Here is a 26,836-nt window from a genome sequence, read left to right as displayed (position 1 = left end):
CATGTTTTGATTTATAAATGTCGGTCTAGGAATGGTGCCATCACCTATATCAACTTTCTCTAAAGGGTCAGCCGACGAAAAACCTTGTCCTAATTTTTCTACTTCATCAAAATCATCAATAGCCTCCCAAATATCGTTCTTATTTGACCGATATTGCTCTGCACGTTTTTGTAACCAATCTAAATTGCTTTCTTTATTCATTTATAACATCACACTACTGAGCCGAGCTGCAGAAGCCGGCTTTATAGACACGGGTACAAAACCATCCTTAGTGACAATAACATAATCATAATCAGAAAGATCTAAGCCTGTTAAACACTGAATATTACCATACTGCCAATCAACTGAGGCATCGGCTAAAGCAACGCAAGCCGAAGTATCTGCATGAACAACCTCTACATCATCACCTACCCACTGTATTAAAGTTTGATGCAAGGTAGAAGGAACACAATGGTTTGCATGTATCCAATCACGACCCAACATAACATTATAATTACCTTGCACCTCGGCGACGAAGAAGGCAGTAGGGAGAGCTTTGCTCCCAATAGTAAGCTCCATGGAAATAATGTCCTTAGCTTCTGTTGGCTCTCCCGTGAATATGTCCTTAGCTTCTGTTGGCTCTCCCGTGAATCCATTAAGTGTCAAATTAGCTTTTAGAAGCTCACTGTCCTCTCTGCCCAATTTCTTAAAAACTAAATATGGCATTAAGTTCACTGTAGCTCCACCATCAACCAACATTCTAGAAATAGGCCTCCCATTAATATGCCCTTTGATATACAATGGTTTCATATGGCGGCTCGATTCATCAGGCTTTTCAAAAATAACATCTTTAGGACCAAGACATAATTGTGCAATCTCTTCATCGACGACCCTAAATTCAGAAGGTAGTGTAAAAACCATATTAATATCCATTCTTTCTGGAAGCGGAGAGCCATCTCTAATTACCGGGGAACCACATTCTAACAGATCATGCTCTTCATCACTGTTTTCTTGAACTGAAGCTGCAACTTGTTTCGCCCTCCATTCCCTGCGAACACGTACCATGGGTTCAGGATTGATATCATTGAAAATTTCTTCTCTCATCTTCTCAGCCTTAGACTCTCTCAACTCTTGTGCGCGTAATATTTGCAGCCTCCGCTTCCGAGTGTGTCCAATATCTGGAGGGCACCATTGGAGCTGTTTACCTTTGCCGGGCTGCACAGACACATTTTCTCCACATGAACCACCACCACAATCAGCTGCTGGCACTGCAGCGGAAGAACTGTTCATTTCGGCAGGCACGGCTGTGATTGCGGTTCTGTTCATCTGGGCTGGTACTGTAGCAGTCGGAGCACTGTTCACCTGGGCCTGTTCTGTAGCAACCGCAGTACTAATCACTTTGTTACTCACATGTGAATTGCCGCTCGTCGACTGATCATTTTTTGCTGCCAAAACTGCACTCGAATTTCCTCCTGAATCGCCACCTTCTTTCACACGATACACCTTATTCACCAATCTACCATTTTTCTCATCATAAGACCGATTCCTTTGATTAGATCGGTCATCCCTAGGCCATGACAGCCTATCAAACACCGGCCTCCTTGGTGCTTCCCAACCTGGATGGAATGGTTCAAATGGCACTGGATGGAATGGTCCATATGGCACTGGGTGGAACGGTTGATAGGGCATCGGATGGAATGGCTCATAAGTCATTGGAGCAGGAGGCACCCATGGACCACACCAACCCCATGGTGGACAAGGAGGAAAACCAACAGGAGGAGGACCCCATGGTAACGGCATCGGTGGCCCAAAAGGAGGATATGGCGGTGATGCATGGAAATCCTCCCATCGACGATCCGGACCCTCAAACCTTTGCATTGGAGGTGATCTTGGTCTTTTAAAATTATTTGGCCGGCTAGCAACTCCTTTGCCGGCTCTTCCCTCATATAATCAACAACAGGCTCATTATATTTTTGCTTGACCGATGTCAGGTGTGCTAACCTCAACATCTCCAGTATAAAAGAACTCATGAAATTTCTGCTCCAACTAAGACCATATATGAATAGAATTGGGTGCAATAGCGGTAAACCATGCGAATGCAGTACTAGACAATGATAAAGGAAATAGCCTCAATTTTAAAGCATCACTAGTACCAGCTTCACCACACTGTGCAATAAATTGACTAATGTGTTCTAAAGTTGTCCTACGAGCATCCCTGGTAAATTTAATGAAATTAGGCACTCTAAAACCACGGGGGTATGGCACTGTGTCGTAAAAATCAGGATATGGTTTTCGATAAGTGCGTGCTCTACTCTTAGGTTCCACATCAAATGTTTCTCTAAAAACACTGACCAATTGCTTTTCCGGCACCACATGTGGCTCAGCCATAGGCCGATTAGGGGTCACACATCAAATTGTGGTTGCTGCTAAAAAATGTTAGGCTGTGGTGTACCATGCAAAAATTGTGTCATTTGGGTCGGCGGTGTATATGGTGCGTGTTGTAAAAAACTATTATTACTATTAGGTAATGCACCATATATAATGACTGAACCCTGTGGTGGAATACGAGGTATATTATACGCCACAGTAGGATATGGAGGCACAAATGTACTTTCTAAATTCCCATTTACTCGGCTATCATAATTTGAATTAGTGATAATCGGAGCCGAGCTAGCTGAACTATTTGGCTGTGGCAATGTGAATGGTGTGCCCCCCTGTCCAACATCATGCTGCATGGGAAATGGCAATGCTCCTGCACTACCAGCCGAACCCCCACCATTAGTTCGGCTATATATTTGTGTCATCGGCGTATTTTGTTGTGTTGTAAACATCGCCGATGCATCTAATCCTTGCTTTGATTTACCAGTAGTGCTAGAAGTTGAAGCATTAGTATTATGTGATACTTGTCGTTGTGTGTCCTTCCCATTTGATGCACCAATAACAGATTTAACACAAGCATTGAAACGAGCATCTAATGCGTGATCCATATTTTTAATAAATACTTCATGAGTATTAAAAACCACAGCACTAACTGATTGATCAATCATAAGAGCAATTTGTTCTTGGGTCACCGGTGGATCACTTACAGTGGGTTTTACCTTAGGTTCGACATAGACGGATGGCAGTGTAGCCTCCTTCTGGACGATACCTTGCCTCGTCTTCTGAAAGCACAATAATGTCAGCCGCTCCAGTTCTTGTTTCTTTCTTTCGATCGATTCCCCAGCGGAGTCGCGGAGTCGCCAAAATGTGTTGCCACCAAGATTTGCCCTAGGAATGCAACACTTGATATGTCCTGAAAAAGCAACACTGAAGTTTCACCTGGTACGATTGTGTGTGCGTGTAACGGAATGTAGGAGATGGCTTCCTTGCTGTGGCACAGATGCACAAGAAGCCTATCGCACAGCAAGCCAGGAGCAACACGTCTCCTGCTGCTGCTACCAGCCGACGTGCACGCAGCAGCGGCTGCTCTGCCGCGGCGGCGTCGCCACCAGCAGGCCGGAGGGACTGCGACGACGGTAGACACCGGCGGCCGTATTGGGGATCGAACAAAACAACACAAAGGAAAGCAAAACGAGTAAAAGGAAATATGACAGGAATTTTGTATCGATTGATTGTGTATTGTCTGTTTCCAATCGGCCTAGACCCATATATAGGGTGCCTGGTCTTTGGCTTGGTCCCACACTAATTAGATTAGAGATCACATGGTATTAACCAAAACAATGAAAATTAACATAGAAATGAAAACGTTGCATATGCACAGCGCCTCCGACTTCCTTGCCTCTGTACGTCACCTCTATGCTGCCAACTTGATCATGTGATCTTCCATCCAGCATCACAGCATATTAATTTTGTTCTCAAGCTTTATCTTCCATAGAAAATGTACTGCTGCTACGCCAGGAGCCAGGAGGCAAAGTAAAACTGGAATTAAACCATACATGCATGCATCACATTCAGGAGAAGCACTTGCCCATATATTCTCTGATAATAACCTGATTAACCATTGAACAACCGAATTCAATTAAGTAGAAGAATAAAAACATTCGGCAAGACCTCGTCCAAATAAAATAACCGAATAAAAATCATCGGCTGTCAATTTTTGATATCAACACACACACATATGTACGACGTTGAAGAGAAGAAAAGAAATGCCCATGAAAATTATGGTGAGTTCTGGACTGACTTGGTTATATGGTAGGTCTTACATCACCGTATTATTTAGTTTTGGAGTGGTTGGACGAAATAGTCGTGGCTGGGATGTTGGGCTTGGCTCGTTTGGGTTGATAGACGGATGTAGAATGGAAACATCCGGACGAACAATTGGACCTTCCCTAAGGTAATTGCCCAAGCATATAGCATTTAATAAATATGAGAATGCATGAATCTAAATTAGCATTACTAAGCATTTGTCATAAGTGACTAGGGACTCATACGTAATTATGGGTACAAAGGAATAAGGTAAACAATAGTCAAATGCATGTCACAATAGCAAGTAGGATATTCATCATTGCATACATTTTTATTTGTAAACAAAGTAAGTTCGCAATTGGGATTAACATGCTTAAGGGAGGGGTGATGACTTATCTGCTCAGGATAGTCCTTATTCTTGGTAATACTTGATCCACCTTCACCTCCTGGAAGTTGCATGAGTTGCCTCATGACTAACCGATACACATTCTATGATAGGCGATAAAAACCAATATTCAAACAACAATCAAATATGCTCAAACAAAATATAAATGTTGGAGTCATACCTAGGGCTGCTCATACTACTCTCGTTTGCTTATGGATTGTATGGTGCTAAGAGATCTCAAAATGGCGGTAGCGGCTTATATAGGCAAGGGGGAAAATTGAGGTAGCTTAGGCTCTAAATTACTCAACATGCAAGCACCTTATGGGCAAGAGAGCTTAGGGGCTAAGACTTCTTAATCCTTCTATTGTCATGATGGCTTATTTAGGAGCTAACCAACACACATGATACATACATTTTGTTAACATGCGGTTTAGTCTACTTACTGGGCTATGGATGGATTATCACTACAGTGGCTCCACTCTACATAAAATGATTGGCACTAGAGACGTGAAATGGCTCATAGAGTAATCTAAATGTAATGATTCAAATGGACAGGCTGGGGATTGGCTTATTAATGGAGATTGGAAATCACATAACATTAGCAAGACTAACGTATATGGTTGATTTATTTGTTGGCACAGTTTAGTTACTTCCGCTAGCATTATTACTAGAATTCTTCATGACATATGATGGGTAGATTTTTTCTAATTGTAATTAACATTCAACAAATATCCATGCTCAGTATGTTAGATTCGTGTGGTCCATAATATTGTAGTTAAGGATTATCTCATTGCATAATTTTACAATAAACAATCCTAAGTCGCAGTTGAACTACAATTATATGAGGTCAAGATTTAGAATTAATATTTTTCTACTATACATGCTTATCATGTACTCCTCTGTCCCAAAAAAAAAAAAATCTAATTCTAGAGATGTATCTAGACAACCTGTATGTCCAGATACATCCCTATGATTAGACTCTTTTTGGGACAGAGGAATGCAAAAGGTAGGCTATTGTTCTTCTATATAATTTAAATGGAATGTAGAGTAGCTGTGAGTGTAAAAATATACTAGTATTGGATCATTTACTGAGCATGAGCTATTTACTGTTTTGTTAATTAATGGGTGCTAACCAATCCAACTATATGCTATTGCACAAATCAACTTTATTTGGTGGTTCATTCATAATAGCTCTGTTATTATTCCTCACAAACAATCTAAGGACTGATCTATATGTATTCATATTTTTAGTGACAAAAATATAAGGCTAAAATTCATTTATATAATTTGGAAGTCATGTGTATAATTATATATGGACATATATTAATAAATGGCACTAGTATTTCCTAAGCTTCAATTAATTCGAAACAATACTTCTAATTGATTTACATGGTTTCTACAGTGGCACAACATGTTAAAGACAATTATTCTCCTACCTAGTTTACTGTACAATGACAATTTTCATTTATTAGCACATTTTTAGGTTTGCCAATATCTAACCATTTGACATTAGTTATTTTATAATTATAAAATAAATTTTATTAAATAATTAATTATATACCATTGGAAAGCTCCTAAATTTAGATGAATTCAGGTTCAAGTTTCACTCAAATCAGAGCTAAAATGAGTGAGATATAGTCAAAACAATATTCAAATTTGAAGTAATTCCAATAATTGTGAAACAGTACTGTTCCTAATTGATTTATTTTTATTCCGAAACATTATCCACAACCTACCATGGCTGACTTGTGGGGTCTAAGGTTTATTTATCTGATTTACCAAATTATTTCTCTTAAGAATAATTTTGTAGACCAAATGACAGGTGGGCCCGGCTGCTTGACTCTGGTCAAAATCGGCCTGAGGTCGTCTTCAACCTCTGGACTGGGAAGTAGACGCACGAGCTTTGGCTGGTGCGGGGCGGACTCGGCCGGGGATGGCTCGGCTACGACCAAGGGAGGTGCGAACGGGTTCCGACGGCCCTCCACCTGTGGTGGCGGCGCAACGCGGAGCAGGGGCGAGCGTTGCGGCATGGCAACGCCATGGCCGAGCTCAAGGAGGTTCGGGGCTTTGGCGATAGTCGGGGACTCCGGCCAATTTATCGAATGGAGGAGTGTACAGAGCGTCTTGGGGTTCGATTTTGCTAATAAGGTGGGTGAGAGGAGCTTTGGGATGGCATGTCCACGGTGAGCTCGACGACGGAGCAATGTAAGCTCGGGTCTGCATGGCTATGGGCGCTATTCGCCAAAATTGTTGGAGGCGCCAGCTTCTATGGCACTAGGAAGAGGCTACAAGAGCTAGGGATTACCATGATGGCGTGGAGGATAAGCTCGGCACCTAGCTCGGTCTCGGTTGATTCCTTTCCATAGTAGTGGAAGACCAGGTTTTGATGGCGCCCTGCTGGTTGGGTAGATCCTCTGCGCGTGAGCCATGTTTATGATTTTATTATTTCAGATCGGAAAGGAATTCTTGAAAAAAATTGACTATTACATATCACAATTGTTTGCAAGGGGATGACCAGAATATATGAAAATGCCGTTTGGAACTCTGGAGCATCTGCACCCATAATCTGCACCGTTGGATGCGCTTCAGGATGTGTGCTGCTTAATGTGCCTGGCTCTCAGCAAATGAAGGTTGCTACAGAGAAAAGAGGTGGGGAAGGTACACCTTGCACTGCAGCATTAACATTGGGGCAGCTACTTTTTGCTGCTCAATTCCCAACCGGCCCCTCACCCCTGCTGGCCGCACACACACCAGAGCCCCTCATTTTAACCCTATTTGAAATGGTTTTGGGAGTTGAGGGACACATTGTATCTGTATTTCGGTTCAGGGATGAATTTCAGACTCAATGACAAATTGAGGGACCTGAGTGAACTTATTCTGGTGGAAAATAAGGTGGGCTAGGTCCCTGGGGAAGAGGGCGTTAGGTGGGTTTGAGGGATGGATGGGAACATCCAGATTCAGCCTAAAAGATTTTATAGACTTTCATTCAAAATAGTTTTTGTTTCTAAAAATCCATACACATTAAATGTCTATAAGAAATACATCAAAATAATTTCTAAATATCTCAGAAAATTTCATAATGGTCCTCCTGTTGCAACACACAGGCATAATGCTAGTTATTAGAAAAACAATTTTTGTCTACAGAACATATTCTTCTTGGAAATGTAACATCTAAAAATTTACAGGACATCCAGTTCCACAAGGTCAAGATTTGCATATGACATTTTACAGGACTGTTCAGTTCCATAAGGCCACGATTTGGATGGGCAAAAACCCTGCCTATCCACATGTATGGGCATGATTTTAGTTCAATTTCCTGCCTATACACATGAATGTGCCAATGAGATGTCTTAATTTCTCCTCCAGAGTGAATCCATGTTAATATATGATAATATTAAGATTACATCCAAAATATAGCATCCTCTAAATTCTGATTATTCTGGATTCCAATCATCTCTATCACGTGTCCCATATGAACTTCCATTTTCTATTTCCCCTTACTTGTTATAGCTCCACTCTTTTACTAGGCTGCAAATAAGTGCATTGCTTTCAGTCATAATATTTATGACTGAATCACTTTTATTTTTTGTTATTATACCATGACAAACATTTTAAACGATGTCCGACGAATATGAACAAGGAGAGGATAAGAACATATACAGTTGCAATATCAATTTGACAATAAAGGTTACACAGTGACTGTTGTAAGGGAACACTTACCGGCCAAGATTTCAAATTGCAAAAAATTCCATAATAATTGAAAATATCATCTCTGTCTTGTTGACAATAGTTTGGATATTTTATTTGCTTTTGAGTAGCACCAGCAGCAAGTTCAAAACTTTGTATTAGAATAAAAGAAAGCATATACAAGATTGGATAACAAATGCATCATATAATGAGATATTACCTGACAATTGAGTTTCTTGTAACCTAATGTTCATATGTGAAGCTGAAGACCGAAATATGCCCTACTGTGTCAAAGTCTATAAGAATTATTGTTCCTTGAGGGAGCTATGTTTCTAAAACCTACAAAAGATAACATGATCGTCAAAATATTTAGATAATATAAAGGTGTATGGACTAAAAAAGCATGGATTAAGATTTAAGAGCATAGGATGATTGACATGTCTATTGTACAACACAAGTAATCACACTCTTAACACTAAATTTAACTTTTCTTTTTGTGTACCCAGAACATCTCATTACATCTCCAAACTTTTCAAGTGAGATTGTTTGAGCCAATTTTTTACAAATTCAAAATGCATCTTGCAACTGAAACAAAACCGTGCGCACACAAAATATGTGTGGTACTTAATATTTGTAGTCCTGTATTCACATACAAACTGCACCAAATAACTACTATCAATGCTAGAAAGATTCACTTAGAACTGGCCATATTACTACAATGTTTGTACGATTGAACATGGATGTCATTCATTTACCTTAAAAAGTAAAAGAGTCTAAACATGTACCGAAGACTGAATGCTGGCATCACTGACCTAGGATTATTAATTATCAGACATGTCAATTAAGCACTTATAACACTGAATATCGAAGTTCGGAGATGCAATTATCCAAATGACAACATGGCAAAGGCCAAGGGGACCTCCATAAGTGATGCTAATCTACTTTTCCAGCTAATCTTCTTGGCAGTCTAACAGCCAGTCAACTTTCCAATATGAATAGTTGCCATGTCATGTTAGAGATTCTTTAGTTCACATATTGTTTAGTCTAAAAGAGCAAAATAATGATTGTATGTGTTGGCTAACAGAACAGATCAAGCATGAAAATAAACTGCTTGTCGCAATTAGTTCACCGACATAAGAGCAGTTTTGCAGTTGTCACCAAAAGAGTGAAACCTATAATTGTAGAATTCCACTGCTTCCTGTAAGTCTTTCCAAATTCTCATTCTGGAGTTCCTTCCTCACCACTGACACATTGCTCCAATGACCAGCATCAGCATAGAGGTTTGACAAGGCTATTTTGGATGCTCCATGGCTTGGGTCAAGCTTTGACAATTCTTCTGCAGCCTTTTCTCCTAAGGCTACATTTCCTTGAGTCCTTGCAGCTGCAAGGATACAACCCCAGGCTACCACATCAGCTTTCATTGGCATCGTCTTAATAAGCAGTTCTGCTTCTTCCAAATACCCAGCTCGACAAAGAAGATCGACCATGCAACCATAGTGCTTAATTTCTGGTTGGATTCCATATTGTTGCCTCATGGACTCAAATTGGCGCTTCCCCTCAGCTACCATCCCAGCATGACAACATGCATTTAACACACCAAGGTATGTGATTGAGTTGGGTTTAATATTGGTGGTGCTTTGCAACTGTGAAAACAATTCCAGTGACATGTTCACATAGCCATGAATAGCTAAATTACAGATGATAGAATTCCAAGGAGACACTGAAATTGACTTATCCTTAACATGGTTAAATAGCTGAACTGCTTCAGCAATGCTACCACACTTTGCATACACGTTAATCAGTCCAGCGCTCAGTTTATCAGTAAGCTGGATTGATCTGCTGATTATGTAGTCATGGATCCATCTTGCTTGCCCCAAGGTGCCAGAATTGGCTACTGCAGACAGAGCACTTGCTAAAGTGATCTCATTAGGTTCAACACCAGCATCTAGCATCGAACAGAATATCTGCAAAGCCATGTTTGAATTCCCACTCTGGACATACCCAGATATCAATGTACTCCAAGAAATGGTGTCCCTCTCAGGCATGTCATCGAACAGCTGCCTTGCTTCATGCACTAGATTCCTTCTTAGTAGGCTAGCCATAAGGGCATTCCAGGAAGCTACGTGTGACTTGTCTGACAATTTGAATTGCATCTGGGCATGGTCAATAAAATCACAAGACCCGTAATAATGGATCAGGGTAGCCTGTACAAATGCATGAGCGTCAAAACCATTCTTTAGAATGACTGTGTGGAGTTGTTGCCCTTCTGAGACAGCGGAATGTCGAGAACATGCCTTGACCAAACCAACAAGTATCACCTCATTGGCCCTTATGCCCACCGTACCCACCATCGCAACATATGTCCTGAGAGCCTGCAGTAGGAAATCCGCACACATATATCCATCTATCATTGTCAACCAAGAGACCTCATCCCTCTCTGGGATCACACCGAACACCTCAGCAGCCATGTTAATCATTCCTGCCTTGACATAGCAATTAAGCATTGTATTCCAAGTGACAGTGTTTCTATCTGGCATTAGCTCGAATATGGAACGGGCAGAAGGAACCTGTGACACTGCTCCATATGCATGGACCAGGTTGGTGGCCACGATGACAAATCCATCAAGCCCACGCCGCACGGCAACGCCATGGGCAGCACCAACTGGTGCTGGTGCCCCGTGGTCACAGGCCATCGCCGTGAGCACTTCCGCAAGTGTAACCTCGTTGGGCTGCACGGCCTCGGTGAGCATATCGCGGAAGACGGCCAGGGCGCGCTCAGGATGACCGGAGCGCGAGAGGGCGGAAATGACAGTGGTGAACGAGACCGCGTCCCTCTGAGGCATCTCCGCGAGCAGGCACTGCGCGCGTTCGAGGCGGCCCGCGCGGGCGAGCGCGGAGAGGAGAATGTTGTGGGCGGTGGCGTCGCGGAGGAGCGGGGGTATTTCATCGAACAGATGGTAGGCGAGGCTGGGGGCGACGCGGGAGTAGAAGGCGAGGAGGGAGTTGCGGACGAAAAGATTGGAGGCGAGCAGGCCCGACTTGGCAGCGAGCGCGTGGAGCTGCTCGCCGTGGCGGAGGCGTGCGGCGGCCGACTTGAGGGACGAGACGAGGAAGACGGCGAGAGGTGCGCCGGCGCGGGTGGTCATGCGCGACTAGAGATGGCAACGCAACGGGGTGCCGTTCATCCCCGGGCGGGAGTGGGACGAGGCCGCCGTCACCGAGAACCGCGAGAGCGAGCGCCGCCGCGCTTGCGCGTCGGACCGTGGCGAGAAGGTGTGGGGATTCCGGTAAGAAGAGACTAGTTACATTTGGTTGACTACTGAGCTGCTGCGTTGAGATGGCACAGTATGGGCTGACCAACAAATCGATTGAATTGCGGGCCCGTTAACGGTGAACGGTAATGGGGACTGCAGTGCAGTCCCTCGGTTAACGAAAACCGTCAGACCTAGGCGCAACGTGAAGTTAAGGAATTCAGGGTTGAGTTTGTCACGAAAATAAACCAAACCAAAAGTTAGTATTCATAAATTTTGGCATATTTTAGTATTACTAAATTTTGGCAATGTTAGATATGTTTAGTTTGTAGCATTATATGTTTAGTTTGCAGCATTATCAAAAATTACAGTATTCGTGCCAAAAAAAATTACTAGTATTTATGTGAGAAGAAACTTTTGAAATGTCAAATTTTGGTAGAGTGCTGATACAATATTATGTTTAGTTTGTTATCGATAACACCAAAAATTATTAGCATTAAAACTTAAAAGTGGAAGCAATATGAAGAAGCCCTTAATTCATACTTACAGAACAAAAATTATTAGGGTTAAAACTTAAAAGTGGTAGCAATGTGAAGAAGTCCTTAATTCGAACTTTTACATTGGTTGGTCGAGGAGCTTATGATACAATGTCTATCTTGACGCTCCTAAATGTATCGTTGAGTGGTACTTCTTAAAATATAGCAACTTCTAATATTTAAAATTTGTCATAAAACATAATAACTCCACCATTATTCTCTTCTCGGTCAATCACAAACTTTCACCATTCAATTTTTTCCACCTACATCCACTTTTCAATTAATCACAACATCCGTTTCCTCAATTAGTTTTATCTACTTTCTTTATATCCGGCTGTTAGCATTAAAGATCTGATGTATTAGATTTTAGACCTGCAACGATATATTTAGCAAATTAATTTGGTCTTAATAGACTATGTATTTTCAAAGCTTAATAACCACAATGATATTCCACACACAATTTTAATAACTGGTGTCTTATTTTACTCTTAAGAAACAATGGCTATATAAAATTTACACATGTCCCAACGACAGACCACATTTAATATATACATAAAATTTGCAACCATATTATTCCAAGCTTGTGGGTGGTTCCAGGATCACCTAGAAATACGTAGCCAAAGATACATGTGTTAAAAAGAAAGAAAAACTATTCTTAGGAAGAGAAAAAATACATTTGTTTGCAAGGGTAACAATTAGCAAATTATATCCTTATGTCATGATGAACTAACTGTATATTATCTCACTTTAACAAAAATAAAAAATTATGTAAGTTAGACCATCTAAATGCTAAATGCTAGATAGGCCACTGCCCAAGGAGAAAAAAGAACTATCTAGAGAGAGAGAGAGAGGCACCAGTAGGTTCTTGATAATTCTAGCTATTCCATCGGAACAGAGGAGCCAACTCATCCACTACTGTGTATGGGGCAAATGGAAAAAATTAACTATTTGACACTCTTCAATTAATTTACCACTCGGATCTATATGTCATTAACACATAGATGACAAATAGTTAAATGTCCCTGGCGCTTCACCTATAGCTTTTTTTTTTATACTTTTCTCATCGTAAAATCCTTTTGGATTATTGAAGCAATTTCTACAAACGAACGACCTTCAATTTAGATATATGATGATCACGAATGATGTATCATCATGCATGTAGTAGGCCAAGACGATCAATTCTAACTTCAGCTTCAGCTGATGCATAAACACTACTGTCATTTTCATTCACCCACTAAAGAATATACAAGATGGTTAATTTGTTATAGGCCGTCCTCTTAACATGCAATATAATTTGGCTTTGCAAACGCCACAGATACTGGAAGGGTAAATGATGCACAAAGCATCCATTTTCCAGGAGCAACGAGCCGCACTCTATGCATTTCAACATCGGACACGTTCTCACCCAGCGTCAAATTTATCCTCTGCAATTCAAGGGGTGTGTGTCAATCGATAAACAGAACTATGTATACAACAGTTCTAACTTAAAGAAAAAAAATTTTGGTAATACTCGCTGCTTACCTCATGGAAGTCATATTCAGGATCTTCTGCTTTGGAGAATCCATACACGTGTATATTTGGCATTACACAAGAAGGCACAGCCAACTGGTGGTTCCATGAGATTCCTCTGAACACATCTGGGGAAACAGTGAAATCATAAAATAATTAATTGGTCCTGTGATTAGCCTAACTGTCAAAATTCCCATCCAAAAAACATCGGCTGCATATTGGCCATTAGAATGGACAGGTAAGGTTAGAACTAAATTTCAATGTTCACCGTTTTTTGCATAAATATACTAATTTTTTTAAAAATAATAAAATATACCTGATTTGCCAGGTGGCATGACGACACTGCTGTTGCCGCTCGGCAGCAGACGGTGTCACCACATGGCCAGGTAAGACCGACCGCCTGATGTCCCTAACCGAGCAGCAGCCAATGCTTGGTTGCATGCATAGCAGCAGCTAGCTAGTCAATTAGCTAGATTTGATTTAGTTAGCTAGCTCGTTAGTCATCATTGCGAATCGATTAACTAGTTCGTGGATGTTGTCGCCAAGCCGGGAGGCAAGACCGGCCAAGTATAACACGTGCTGCCTTGCCGCGGGGCGACAGCACATGGTGTAAGAGAAGAAGAAAATAATAAGACTGGTAAATGTCCCAAACGCCCGTCTCATTTAGTTCCCACCCTCTCCTCCACTCTCATCAATATACTCCCTAGTCCCTAGTCCCTACCACTCATAGACTTTCTTCCCCTATTTAGTTTCTATATTGGTAATGCCATTTTGTAGAAGAAAGATTTTCTCCCAAACAATTTTTCTCCCAAACATTCGATGCGTATTCACATTTGATGTGTATTCTGTAAATCTGCAATGTGTAATGCCATATAATCAATGTTATAAGATGCAGGTTACAAATTACTACATTTCAGCTGATCACAATCCAAAAGGCATTGCGTGTTCTTACTCTTCTATAGTAAAAAAGTGAGAGGAGAGAACCCGACATGAAACCGTGCATATCCTTTGTAATATACATCCCCAAAATTCAACAGAATTTTAGTGGATGTTTCACAACGGGCGAATGAGTGAATTAAGCCAATACCATACTAGAATGAAATTTGTTCTCTAATATAATCATAAGAACTCAAGATAACAGTTCAATTAAGTAACACAAGTAATGAAAACCCACCTAAAAATTCTGCAGCATCATTGGGCAAATTCATTACTACTTGTGTGACTGGATGCACATGTTGGCTTGAGTATATTGAACTGATAAACCTTCTAGCGTCCATGTTAAAAACCTGGTTCGACAAAACAATGAACAAACATCAACAAGAGCCCTAAAGACGGAGAAAAAAATCCACACTAAACCATTGGATACACTTGAAACAAGTCATTAACAAACGAACAAAAGCACTAAAATGGTGTATTTTCTAATTTCTAGTGGTGCAAAAAGGATTTCCAACCAAATGCTTTTCTGAGACAGCGGTAAGCTTTGATGCTAGGTTGCTAACAATGAACTTTATGTAAGCTACAATAAAATCTGAAAGCCATCACAGGAAATTTATTAATAAATAGAAAGACATGAGTGCTATCTCGCTTATCTCATAGTTGGAACTACCTCGATTTTTCTCTCGAGCTTGTTAAGAACAATGTTTCTCTCAAGGTACTCCACTGCAGTGGGGTTTAGGTCATTCGCATAGACATATTTGACCTTTCTTGCAGCTGATATTGCTATTGGACCAACACCAGAGAACACATCACCTGCATAAAGGATGTGGTAGCAATTGATCTTTCACTCACTACGGAAAAGGTTATAATCAAGTAAATATTGTGAAGCTTAAGAGAAGATGAAATTAAAAATGTAACAGTTACTGTGAACTACTCCAGAACCAGGGGTGCATACATCATAAAACATACTCGACCCAGATGCTCGACCATATTACATTACAGGAGTTGTAAAATACGATTATTCAGTACATATACACAAATACTGATTTATGTGATCATCAGAACACACCCCGTAAATGATGATTACATTATTTTCTTCTACATGGCCCATTTGGTTGTCCACAAAAGCTGAGCATGATGAAGAACATGCATGGACACTGATTATCATATTTAATATATGTTCATAATGAAGACAGCAAATGCTTTTCATGTGAATAGGAAGAGAACTGCAGGAATAAAATGGCAGTCAATCTTTTGCTGTCATGTTTACACAAGCTACCAGAACAATACAATACCAATGCAGAAACACTGCAAGACACAACATTTCAACACTAAACAGCGAACAAATACTTGCCCAACCTATGGTGCATTGCTATGTATACTTTCTAAAAATTGCCGCTGCCCCTGAGGAGGTATCAGGGTCAATACCAAAAGTAATAGTACACATGTTTGCACAAGTAGTGGCACATGACTATGTGTTTATCTTTTCTGCAAACACAGTGTAAATTGCTCTAAATAGAAAAGATCGATATCTTGAAAGGGAACAAAGTTACAAAACAATGTAGACTGTCATCCTGATTCCACAGGCCACAAAAACCTCTGTTATAATAAAAAGCAGGGCTAGAACTTACAAACAACATCAGAATTTTTGAAAACATGGTCAACAAGCCTCTGTCTTTCTGTTGATAATCTAGAATTCCAATAACTGCATAAGAAAATTGTTAGCCATTCATTATTGAGAATCGGAAACAAAACCATAAATTGTGTAAAAAAACACGCCAAACAGTTACATTTGGTGGTCTCAAGAAAATGTTAAGATATCTAAATATATTCTTGAAATCAGACAGAACTAGCTAACAAAAGGAATGTAACTAGAGTATCATGTATTCAGATTTAGTGATCAAGTTCAATACTCCCTCCTTCCCAAAAAATTAAGGCGTATAATTTTTTTGCAGTGTCTTCAATGTAAAACTTTGACCATTAATTTCATACATATATCATCAAAAATTACACAAATTAACATCATATGAAAAATATTTTTACGAATCTAATGATGTCACATGCATGACACTAAACATTATATTATTAGTACACTTTAACTGTTAGTCAAAGTTTGCAAATGTTGATTTTCCTAAAATTGTGGGTGCATTATATGTTGGGATGGAGGGAGCAGCATAGAGCATTGCATTTTCAGAGTCTCGGTTTCACTGCTAAAACAACATGGAACAAAATGCTTTGCAAGGAATAGTGGTGGCCAAAAATACTTTCTGAAACATCAGCCACGAGTCCCTGACATCCCTGAGAACCACTCAATGTAAATTAGAATGGGGAAATTGTGTTCTTCCCCTATTTTCAAACACAATTGTGATTTTACCCCTCTTTTTTTACTTTATGATTTTGCCATCACTTTTGTAACCGAAGCTCCCGTTTGCCCCTGGTTTGGATGTTTGTTAGGTGTGCCAAGAATTAGGGAGTTAAAGAAAAGAAAAAGGGAATGAAAAACGATTTACAGAATAAAAGGATTGTTATACCCCCAAATACAACATCAATTAGCCACACAGCCCTTACATGTGTGTTACCCCATTCTCCATACTAAACCCTGGCTCTCTCGTCATGGCAACGGCAGCAGCGGCGGGCTAATTTCATCAGTGAGCGGGCACGGAGCAGCAAGCAGGCATGAGAGCGCCGTGCGGCAGCGCGAGGGGGCAACTAAACGCGCAGGAGGAGGGGCGGCTCAGCGTGCAGGTAGAGACCTCTTCTCCCTGCCTCATCTGCTGGAGCCCCTCGCTGTTTTGGCCATAAGGCGGTGACCCTCTGCAGATATCGCCGCCAGGATGCGACCACCATGTGGTCTCCTAAACTGAAGCTGCATGTTTCTGGAAATACTACCTAAAATTATGGGTATTCATTGTTTCTAAAATTTATGAGCCGTCTAGAAAATTTCCAATTGAAATAATGTATTGAATTTTTTAATTCTACGGCTAATTAGTCGCCCTGTGGGATACATGTTTCAGAAAACAATAGAGCAGAGATTGTAGCAACAGAAATTTGCACAGAAAACTAGATGAATGAGCTTGTTTGGCAGTTGGCAGATCTGGTTGTCGAAATAGCAGCTTAAAAAACAGTAAGGTTCATGGCCGTTGTTTCAGAGGAAGAAGAGAAACAGAGTTTTTGGTTGAACATGTCCCAGTTGGCTAATCACTTGTCATCTGATATGAAGAATGATGTTGCTACTCATGCGATTTGGAGTCTATACATGCAAGAGAAAATAGAACTGATGAATTTGTTGTTGCAAGTGGAACAATTGAAGTCATGTTGCTCAATGACTTTTGCTTGAATATTTATGAAGTTGTCAAATGATGGCTGAAATTATATCGAAATTCTGTTATGTTTGTCAAATAAAACTCGATCAGATTTGAAATATGTGAAATTCAAGTCAGCACTGGGGCAAAGTTCTTGTCAAAATGCTTGGTATCAAAATAAGGGCAAAAACAGAACTAGTGTACAAAAGAAGGGAAAATATGCAAGGGCATACTTGTCTTTTTACCATATACTTAACACCGGATGACTTAACAGACCTGGGGTAGACCGAAGCTTCGGTTCGAAAAGCGAGGGAAAAATCACGAAGTCTGAAAACAAAGGGTAAAAAGACAATTGCACTTGAAAATACAATTGCCCCAAATGGAATACATACACCAGGGAAGCAAATTTGACCTCCAGGACGTCTAACAACACCAAGTAGTGTTTGGTTTGGGGACTACGTGGGATGGGATGATACCATCCCTGATTTTAGAGATGGAGTGATCCCATTTACTTGTTTGGTTTATTGGATGGAATGATCCCAGTTTTTTGTTTGGTAGAAGGGATGGGTAGGGATGGGATGAATGACATTTGGAGTGACGTTAGCACCATGTTACTCCCAGCGAGAAAAGGAGTGGAGCTGCAGAAGGATGAGCGGCGACCGGCGGCGTGAGCGGAAGGAGGAGCGGCGACCAGTGGCGCAGGCGGAAGAAGGAGCGGCGCTGACATCAGAGACAACGACGATATGGACGTGGTGGCCGCAGAACTCACCCTCGCCCGCCATCGCCGTCGCCGCCGCCTTCCCCGCCATCCCCGCCTTCGGATTCGCCGCCGCCACAGCTGGATTCGCTGCCGTTGCCCGAGGCCGCCTCCGGATTCGCCGCCGCCGCCCTCCCCATCACCGGATCTGTCGCCGTCGCCCGAGCCCGCCTCCGGATTCGCCGCCGCCACCGCCGGATTCACTGCCGTCGCCCGGGCCCGCCTCAGGATTCATTGCCGCCACCCTCCCCACCACTGGATCTGTCGCCGTCACCCGAGCCCGCCTCCGGATTCACCGCTGCCACCGAGCCATCCCCGCCCTTCCTGCCTTCACCACCGCCACCGCCGGATTCGCCGCCGTCGCCCGAGCCCACCTCCGGATACGCCGCCACCGCCGCCCTCCCCACCACCAGATCCGCCGTGGCCATCGCTTGAGCGCGCCGTTGTCGTCGAGCGAGCGAGCACGATGGGCAGAGGAGCAGAGCACGACGCGAGTGAGCGAGCGGGGCGAAGCGGCACCTCACGCCGTGCGCTCATCCCAGGTGGGATGAGTTCGTCCGCCAGATTTTTCCGGATGGCTTGGTCCCGGATCTGAGAGGAATATTCCTCTCTAGGAACCAACCCATTCCACTCACCCCTAAACCAAACACCTCTAAAAGTGGGTTCGTCCCGTCCCGTCCCATCCCATCCCACCAACCAAACACTACCCAAGAGAACAAGCAAACTTAAGCATGCACTTATCATGCAGAATTGATAAATGAGACCATTTACTATTCCCGCTACACATAGTTTCCAAGTAAAATTTAGAATAAATTGACAAAACTCGAACACTAACAAGCTATGGTTCCATCTCCAAGTAATTGAGTTTTCGCTTGAACCGAGGTTTTAAAACCCAATACAAAAATGCAGGTCTCCTTTGCAACGCTGGTAGTTGGTTGGTTATTGCTGGTTACCATAACTTACTGGAAATATTTGAATCCAAATAATGTTTACCGGCCAGTGACCGGTAGCCGGACCTATTACTAGTCAGTAACCAGGCAGAATAAATACATCTATAAGAAATCAATAACATTCTAATTCAAAATTAAACTATTCAGGCTCATTCGGTCCAATATCGAATGCCACCAGTTTCCATACCCTTACTTTGACACTATCATATTGTTGGCTAAGACATGATATTATTTCTAAATTCTATTCAGTATTCTAGAAAATGCTAAGCAAGTAAGCAGTAGCCACTATGTAGAGGCCAAGTAATCGGACTAGGCTGCCACCTAGATAGAAATATGGCTGAAAGGAGGTAATATCTATTCCTAGGTAAACAACCTAGTTGTGGAGATTATGGATACCCCATACTTACACGGCATGTATAGTCCGATTGGGTATGGGGTGCCATGTGTAGATAGAATATCTTTAGAAGGACTCGGGTTAAAATCTAAACTTGTATGTCAAGAAAATATCCGAGATCCTAGTCGGTTACGATTGTATTTTATCTGTAACTACATATTCCGTTAGGGATATGGACTGTATTTTGTAATACGGACCCCTTCCCCTATATAAGGAGGGGTCCGGGTGCCTCTAGGGGCACGAATTTCACCCAAATCATACGATCAATAATATACTCGGCGGATCAATCCCCGGACAGGAGTAGGGTATTACTTCTTGAATAAGAAGGCCTAAGCCTGTATAAAATTCCTTGTCTCTAAATCCATCCACTTTTCCAGCTTGATAGCCACCCCCTTTTAGTATTGCCGAAATCATGTTTCGACACTAGTGGTGGCCGCCATTTAGAACAGTAAAGCTGGTCATGCACTTCAGGTCCAGTTTGTGCTCACCTCCAATCTCATCGATCTTGCAATGACAATTCATTTGCCGGCTTGGGCCATTAAGGCCATTGATAAAATTAGACATGGATTTCTTTGGAGAGGAAGAAAGGAAGCAAGTGGTGGTCACCGTTTAATTGCTTGGCCCATAGTTTGTCAGCCTCAAGAGTTTGGTTGTTTTGGAATCTTCGATCTTAAGCTTCTCAGTTATGCTCTAAAGGGTGAGATGGCTTTGGATGCAAAAAAGGAACCATTGAAGCCATGGTCGACGTTTCCTATCCGAGTGAGGGGATTACATCCTTGTTCTACATGGCAGTGAGCCAGTGATCTCTGGGGTTGGGAATGGTGCTAATACGCTGTTTTAGAGAGATCGTTGGCTGTTTGGGCAGCACATTGAGGAAGTGGCGCCGCGCCATTTTGCTTTGGTGCCAAAGCGGAAGGTTAACAAGCGTACTGTTCTTCAGGCCTTAACCAATCGTTCGTGGATCTCCGATATTCAGGGAGCTTTTTCCATTGTGGTTAGAGGATTTTCTTGGCTTATGGAATGCCCTTTGCTCGGTGATATTACAACCAGGGTCACCGGGCATACATTCTTGGAGGTTCTCAACTTCAGGTGTTTACTTGGCCAAATCTACTTATGATGCTCTCTTTGAAGGGGCCATTTATTTTGGTCCTTTGGAGTGCATTTGGAAGTCATGGGCCCTGGAAAATGCCGTTTCTTCATGTGGTTAGTGGCTCATAATCGTTGTACAGCTGATTTGTCAGGTGGGGGATTTCGTATGAGCGATGGCAGAACAAGTTCGAAGCTACATCCAGTTCGGCAGATTGATGGTGGCTTGTAGGGCAAAGGTTAGTTTGAGTGTGTTACGAGTTTGTGCGTGTCTATTGAGTTACTTATCTGTTAGGATCAGTCTTGTTAGATTAGAGATATGATTAGGAGAGTATCGCCATCGTGCCTCGACATCTGCGGCGCCAGAGGCTTTGGCCTCCATTGTTTCATCCGTACAATCTACGGCAATTGCCGGTGCCAGGACCGAGCCTCTCTCTCTTTCACCGAAATGAAGAATAGAACCCCGAATCGGGAAATTTCTCAAGTGGTCGCCGCAAGACTAATTTAAGGTTCTATGCTATGCTACTCCTAAAACAAGATAAATATGAGGTTTCTCTTATAATTTCCAGGCTAACTAGCTCGATTAAGAAGCGATTACAATTGAAACAAAAGTGAGACAGGACCACATCATAGGATGCACTACTGCCAGCTCAAAAGCAGAGTAAAATGACAACTAGAATTCAACAGTGGTCCCCCGACAAGAACGGACTCTCAGATCTTCATTCCGATTCGCGATTAATCCTGACCGTTCTTTTCTCATAATCATCCTTCCAATGCATTTTCTTCAGAATCTTCAGACTTCAGATATTCAGTTAACTCAGAGACCATTCATCCATTTCAATTCCCAGCTCCTGACAGCCGGGCCGTGACAACTTGGTATCAGAGCATCTTCCTGCGCCTGTGAACATGTCGGGAACACAAGGAACAATGGGCAGAGCAACGCTGCGCTGGCAGCCATCCTCGACCAGCTGAAAAAGATGGAGATCACCCTGGGAGAGCATACGGCCACCATCACCCGCCTTGAGAGCAACAAGGCAACCACAGATCGCAAGGCAAAAGGCATCTACTCCCATCCAGGTGGGGGACACAACGACGGATCATCAGATGGCAAGGGTCTGAACAGCTAGATCATCTTTGAAGCTTGGTCTATTTTTGGTAACATCGGAATGATTGTGTTTTCAACGGAATAGCTCCAAGATTATCAATCGCCTTTATATTAGCAAGTGAGGAAGCCCGCCTATGGAATTTGGCAGGGACTAAGAGGCTCTCCTTATTAATGGATCCCGGCTAGGCATGGTTCTGGTTCCACCCTTGCGGTGGGTTGTTGTGTGGTGGCGCGAGTTCGTGTACTACTTGCTGTTCTTTGGCGTGTTCGATGCCTTTTTTCTTCTATTAATGCAATGATAGCTTCTTGCGTATTCGAGAAAAAAATTATTTGCTACACAAGGTTGGCCTATATGGGCAATGCCCAAGTGTATCTTTTGGGCTTCAAGTTCATTGTTTGGCCCCAGTTTTGCTCTTTGAAGAATTGAACAGGACTAGACACTACTAGCTGTAGTAGTGGATATATTTGTTTGCAATATTTTTTTCCTACAAGATTGGAGAGCAATATATTGCCATCCAAGGTAACGAGAATTTGAACTCAATCAAGATCATAGACACGATTCATATAAGATTGATTATCCTAAAGGATGGGAGGATCATTAGTCTCATGATTAAGTTAAGAAACATAGAAGATTATTATAATCAAACAATACACATCATTCAGAAACAATGAAAAATCAAACAGTAACAAAATTCTTAGCTTCCAAATCATTGCACCAATTAATAAGCAACCATAGATTTTTTTTTCGTCAAAAAAAAGCAACCCTAGATTGAGAAAAAGAGATCATATAGCACAGTAGCTAATCTTATGGATTACACGAGGGACTATTTATTCCCATACACCTATTCATAAAAAGCAATAGTCCTATTATGAACTTTTCAAAACATTCAACTAAAAATTTTCAAAATTTTCTATTACAAAGCCATCTTAAGAATGTGAATATTGAATTGAGATTTGACTATATCTTTATTACATGTATAGAATAAGAAACACTAGGGAAATCTTTTGGTGAAGATTTGTTACTGGAAAAGAGGTTAATGATAGCAATTAAACTATGGTTCAAGTGCAAACAATAGAATTCTTTATAGACATAGCACAACCACAAACTACAAATATGTAGGTAAGGATTTTATCCTGCAAATAATGAAATCATTTTGTTTTGTTATTTTGCAATCACAATAAATCAGAAATGTTGTGTGACAAATATGAGCCAAGAGAGGATAGAACATACACTGTTGAAAGATCAACTTGGAACCGAAGACCACTTTCAATAACCGTAGTTACAAGGGAATCAATACCAGCTAAGACTTCAAGCTGCATTGTTCTGTAGTCATTTTGAATAGCATCAATCTTATTGACAACAGTTTGGATCTTTGGCTTGTTTTTGTCCAGTACCACCTGCAGGTCAAATGTTAGAGCACAAGAAAACATACTCAAGAATGGAAGCTATCATGCAATTAGATATTACCTGAGCAATAAGCTTCTTGTAAGGTAAATGGTCATCCCTCAAGTTCAAGTGTGCAATATGCCCTACTGTCTCAAACCCTGTAGGAACGATTATTCCTTCTGGGAGTATTTCCTCTAAAATCTACAAAAAGTAAGATTCAATCAAAACAGTTAAGCAGCAGAAAGTGAACAGACAATGAGCATGGTGCATAAGAATATTTATTTTTTTCCATGTGAAGCAATGTTGATCAACATATCTAATAGACCCCACAAGTAACAATGTGATGACATGCTAATACAGTCCTCATGCTCCTGGAACATACAGTTTAATATCTAAACATTTCGGTAGATCAAACCATTATACAGCATTTGGATTGAAAACAAAATCTGTGGAGTTGAAATTTGTGCTGCCTAAAAGTTAATTAGTAATCCCACAATTCATATTTGTGCCTCGATAATGCATTTGTACGACTGAGTTTTCAATTGCATTTCTATGTTGTCACATCTTTGAAGCAAGAACAGAGTAGACCAATCATCTATGAGAAAACTGGGACCAGACTCTGATCTTGAGACAATTCAATCTAACCTGTACAGACTGAACTTTTGGTATCCGGTATTTGCAAAGGCAGTGTTACCTGGACAGTACAGAAGCATCAGATACTGACACAAATGAGAAGCTTGAAAAGAAAGAATTCTACAGACTTTGAAGAACTTGAAAACAATACAGTAAATTAAACAAGCATTATTTTAAATCTACAGAAATTGGATAATTTTATCCTAGAACAAAAGGTAAGCCACAAGGGTAAATACCATTAGAACTAAAAAAAGGTGTCTCAAAGGAACTGAGCATAGCCCAGTTGGTAAGGAGGTAAAATGGTTCATCTTACCCACCTTGGTCAGATTGACCCAGGCACCTAAGTATCAGCCACTTGTGACACATGTCAAACAAGACAAGTAGTCTGGCCAAGTCTAGGTAACACTGCCTGTAAGAACCAACTCATATTTTGTTTTCTCCTGGATAAAGTCTTTCACCTCTGTATTTTTTTTTACATGTGACATGCAACACTTGCACTAAGATGGTTTACATTTATCAGCTGTAACAATGTTTCTTACTTTGGCCGGTTTCAGCAAATTGAACAGCAGCAAGATGTTGTTCTTAGCATATATATAATTTATGGCTTCCAGATCAACAGACAGAAGCCCAGAAGGTTGAAAACACAAAATGAATGGCTATTTACTGCACATAGTCAAACCAACTTTGATGATTGATCCTTTCAATCAATCGCCAACTCATGATAGTAGTTGGCTCACACTTCTGCTAACTGATTCTTTGTGTTTAAATCCATGTGTATCCTATAATATTAGGGATTAGGGATACAACTGGAGACTAGAACATCTCAAGGACAACACTGGCATTAGATAACAAAGGAAGCCGTTGGTATAATGACCTAATCAAAAAAATGCACTAGCACAAAAAACAGCAAATACTTGGACAAAAATAATAACAAGAGATGAAGAGAACTGAAAGAAAATGATGCTTAGACCATCAACTGTAAACAGGTGGCAAAATACCTCATTCATTGGCCAGTAATTGTAGAACAAGGTCAATTGGCATTGCACAAGCTCGTAGGATGAAGATCCATCCTTGTTAGTTTCATGGTCCAACACAACCTGAAAAGTTGGCTTAACTAAAACTAGTAAACAGATTCCACTGAAAGAGAAAATCTACAAAAGTAAGATATACATCATTTCTTCATGTATCCTCTTGGTATCTATTTTGTAATAACTTCATAAACCTTGAAGATAATTTTGCAAAAAAGAATAAAAAATAAGCTACCATTTCTGGGTCCAAATAAGGTAATATTGTGTCAAAACCAGTGAAATACGTAAATTAAAATTTTAAACACGCTGAAAGTGTGATTTTCCTCATCTGGTCTCGAAAAGAATAGTTAGAAAGAAAATACTGTCTAGTCTGGTGAGTTCTTGTGAGTATCATCAAGGTAGAATGCTGAACCAATTTGGCCAGCGCACACCCAAACCTCATTTGATCACAGTTGAATCCACAGAATCATTCAAATAGAAACTTTTCCTAACCTATGTGATTTTTATTTCTACAACTGCAACTATGAAAGGCTATTTGGTGACAAGAATTCATCACCTTGATAGCCTCCGGGAGGTCATCAACCCTCTTGTTGGCATAGTTCTCGTCCAGGAGCAGCAACCGGGTGGGACCTCCTCTCCACGTGATCCTCCCGAACCCCTCCTCCCCGACCAACCCCATCCACTCGTCGCCGTGCTCCTCTTTTCTCTCTCCGATCACCTCCACCACATATACTTTGTCTTTAGTATCCCTTGCCGTAGCCGCAGCCTCGCCGCCTCCTTCATCCTTCTTCCCCTTCCGTTTCCTCGCGGGGGGCCGCGACATCTTGGCAAGGTTGGGGAATTGCACGAAGCCTCGGGCGTTGAACTCGCGGGCCAGCTTCTCTCGGCGAGCCACCGCAGTTGGCAGGGAGGAGGGAGTGGCGAGGCTTGGATGGGGAACGGGGAAGAGGAGGCCGCCGTCGTCGCCGGGTTGGCGGACGACGTTGCGCACGCGAGGCCAGTTGAGGAGGTGGCCACGGAGGCGACGCTCGAGGGGCGCACAGGCGGCGGCCGGGACGCGGAGGGCGGCGAGATCGAAGATGCGGGCGAAGGAGAGCAGGCCGTCGGTTTCGCCGGGCAGGCGGCGGCCGCGGCGGAGCGAGGGGCCATGGAGACTAGGTGGGACTTGAGGCGCTCGCGAGGAGGAGGTGGAGCTACTGGTGGTGGTGGTGGTGGTGGTGGTGGTGTAGGAGGAGGAGGAGAGAGGTTTGAGGCGGAGGTGAAGGAGGAGACGGCCGGAGGTGGGGCGGCGAAGGCGAGGGAGGAGGCAGTGCGAGGGGAGATCGAGGAGCGGCGGCGCCATGGAATGGAATGGTGGTGAAGTGTGCAGTGGACAAAACAGGCCTCCGTCTAGGCGTCTACAGTGTAGGAACAAGAGGGGGCATTATGCCTATAAATCTGAAGTCTTCAAACCGGCCTTGATCTGCTCTTCCGTGGCGTGGATGCTGTAGATTTTGTAAAAAAGCCCTCTCTTTTATACCTATTCTGTTATACGTTCTTGCTGTACATTTTTTGGCTTTAAAATATTTCGTTCAGGCCCTTCGAATCCTACGAAATCTGATACGAAGGAGACAAAAATCTAAAGTCTTCAAACCGGCCTTGATCTGCTCTTCCCTCAGCGTTTTGCGCTGGCGTGGATGCTGCCGCGTCGCGACACGTCAGCGCGCGCTGGAGGGCTGCTGGATTT

At 42.0% G+C, this 26,836-nt stretch overlaps 2 protein-coding genes across 14 annotated transcripts; both read right to left on the bottom strand.

Annotated features, from left to right (window-relative positions):
- Positions 1 to 3,575: 3,575 nt before the first annotated feature.
- Positions 3,576 to 11,559, bottom strand: LOC127759682 (pentatricopeptide repeat-containing protein At5g19020, mitochondrial). Of its 13 annotated transcripts, none has more exons than XM_052284021.1 (4): positions 8,457 to 11,559; positions 8,270 to 8,356; positions 4,182 to 8,077; positions 3,576 to 3,968 (listed from the first exon to the last, which is right to left on the bottom strand). In XM_052284021.1, the coding sequence occupies exon 1, from the start codon at positions 11,380 to 11,382 to the stop codon at positions 9,409 to 9,411; it is 1,974 nt and encodes a 657-aa protein (XP_052139981.1). In that variant the 5' UTR covers positions 11,383 to 11,559; the 3' UTR covers positions 3,576 to 3,968; positions 4,182 to 8,077; positions 8,270 to 8,356; positions 8,457 to 9,408. The 13 variants fall into 13 exon arrangements, with proteins under 13 accessions (XP_052139981.1, XP_052139969.1, XP_052139966.1 ...); XM_052284009.1 differs by having other exon boundaries at positions 3,576 to 4,653; positions 6,855 to 8,077; XM_052284006.1 differs by having other exon boundaries at positions 3,576 to 8,077; positions 8,457 to 8,575; positions 8,992 to 11,559.
- A 938-nt stretch (positions 11,560 to 12,497) lies between these two features.
- LOC127776666 (tRNA (guanine(37)-N1)-methyltransferase 1) lies at positions 12,498 to 26,617 on the bottom strand. The gene is made up of 9 exons (XM_052303177.1): positions 25,667 to 26,617; positions 25,081 to 25,179; positions 23,531 to 23,650; positions 23,294 to 23,460; positions 16,100 to 16,173; positions 15,139 to 15,281; positions 14,707 to 14,818; positions 13,545 to 13,660; positions 12,498 to 13,447 (listed from the first exon to the last, which is right to left on the bottom strand). The coding sequence occupies exons 1-9, from the start codon at positions 26,450 to 26,452 to the stop codon at positions 13,301 to 13,303; spliced, it is 1,764 nt and encodes a 587-aa protein (XP_052159137.1). The 5' UTR covers positions 26,453 to 26,617; the 3' UTR covers positions 12,498 to 13,300.
- Positions 26,618 to 26,836: the final 219 nt, after the last annotated feature.

The sequence above is a fragment of the Oryza glaberrima genome, chromosome 1, assembly GCF_000147395.1.
Source record: "Oryza glaberrima chromosome 1, OglaRS2, whole genome shotgun sequence".
NCBI lineage: Eukaryota > Viridiplantae > Streptophyta > Magnoliopsida > Poales > Poaceae > Oryza > Oryza glaberrima.
The sequence above is the reverse complement of the archived record's forward strand: the minus strand, read 5'-3'. Positions and strand labels throughout refer to the sequence as shown.

Bases quoted from the DNA above. Each gene is read 5' to 3' on its own strand.
- LOC127759682 (XM_052284005.1), bottom strand. From the start codon at position 11,382: ATGACCACCCGCGCCGGCGCACCTCTCGCCGTCTTCCTCGTCTCGTCC.
- LOC127776666 (XM_052303177.1), bottom strand. From the start codon at position 26,452: ATGGCGCCGCCGCTCCTCGATCTCCCCTCGCACTGCCTCCTCCCTCGC. The intron at 23,461-23,530 runs GTAATATCTAAT...TTTGACCTGCAG, and splicing joins ACAAGAAGCTTATTGCTCAG to GTGGTACTGGACAAAAACAA. The intron at 13,448-13,544 runs GTAAGCAGCGAG...CTTGAATTGCAG, and splicing joins CTGAATATGACTTCCATGAG to AGGATAAATTTGACGCTGGG.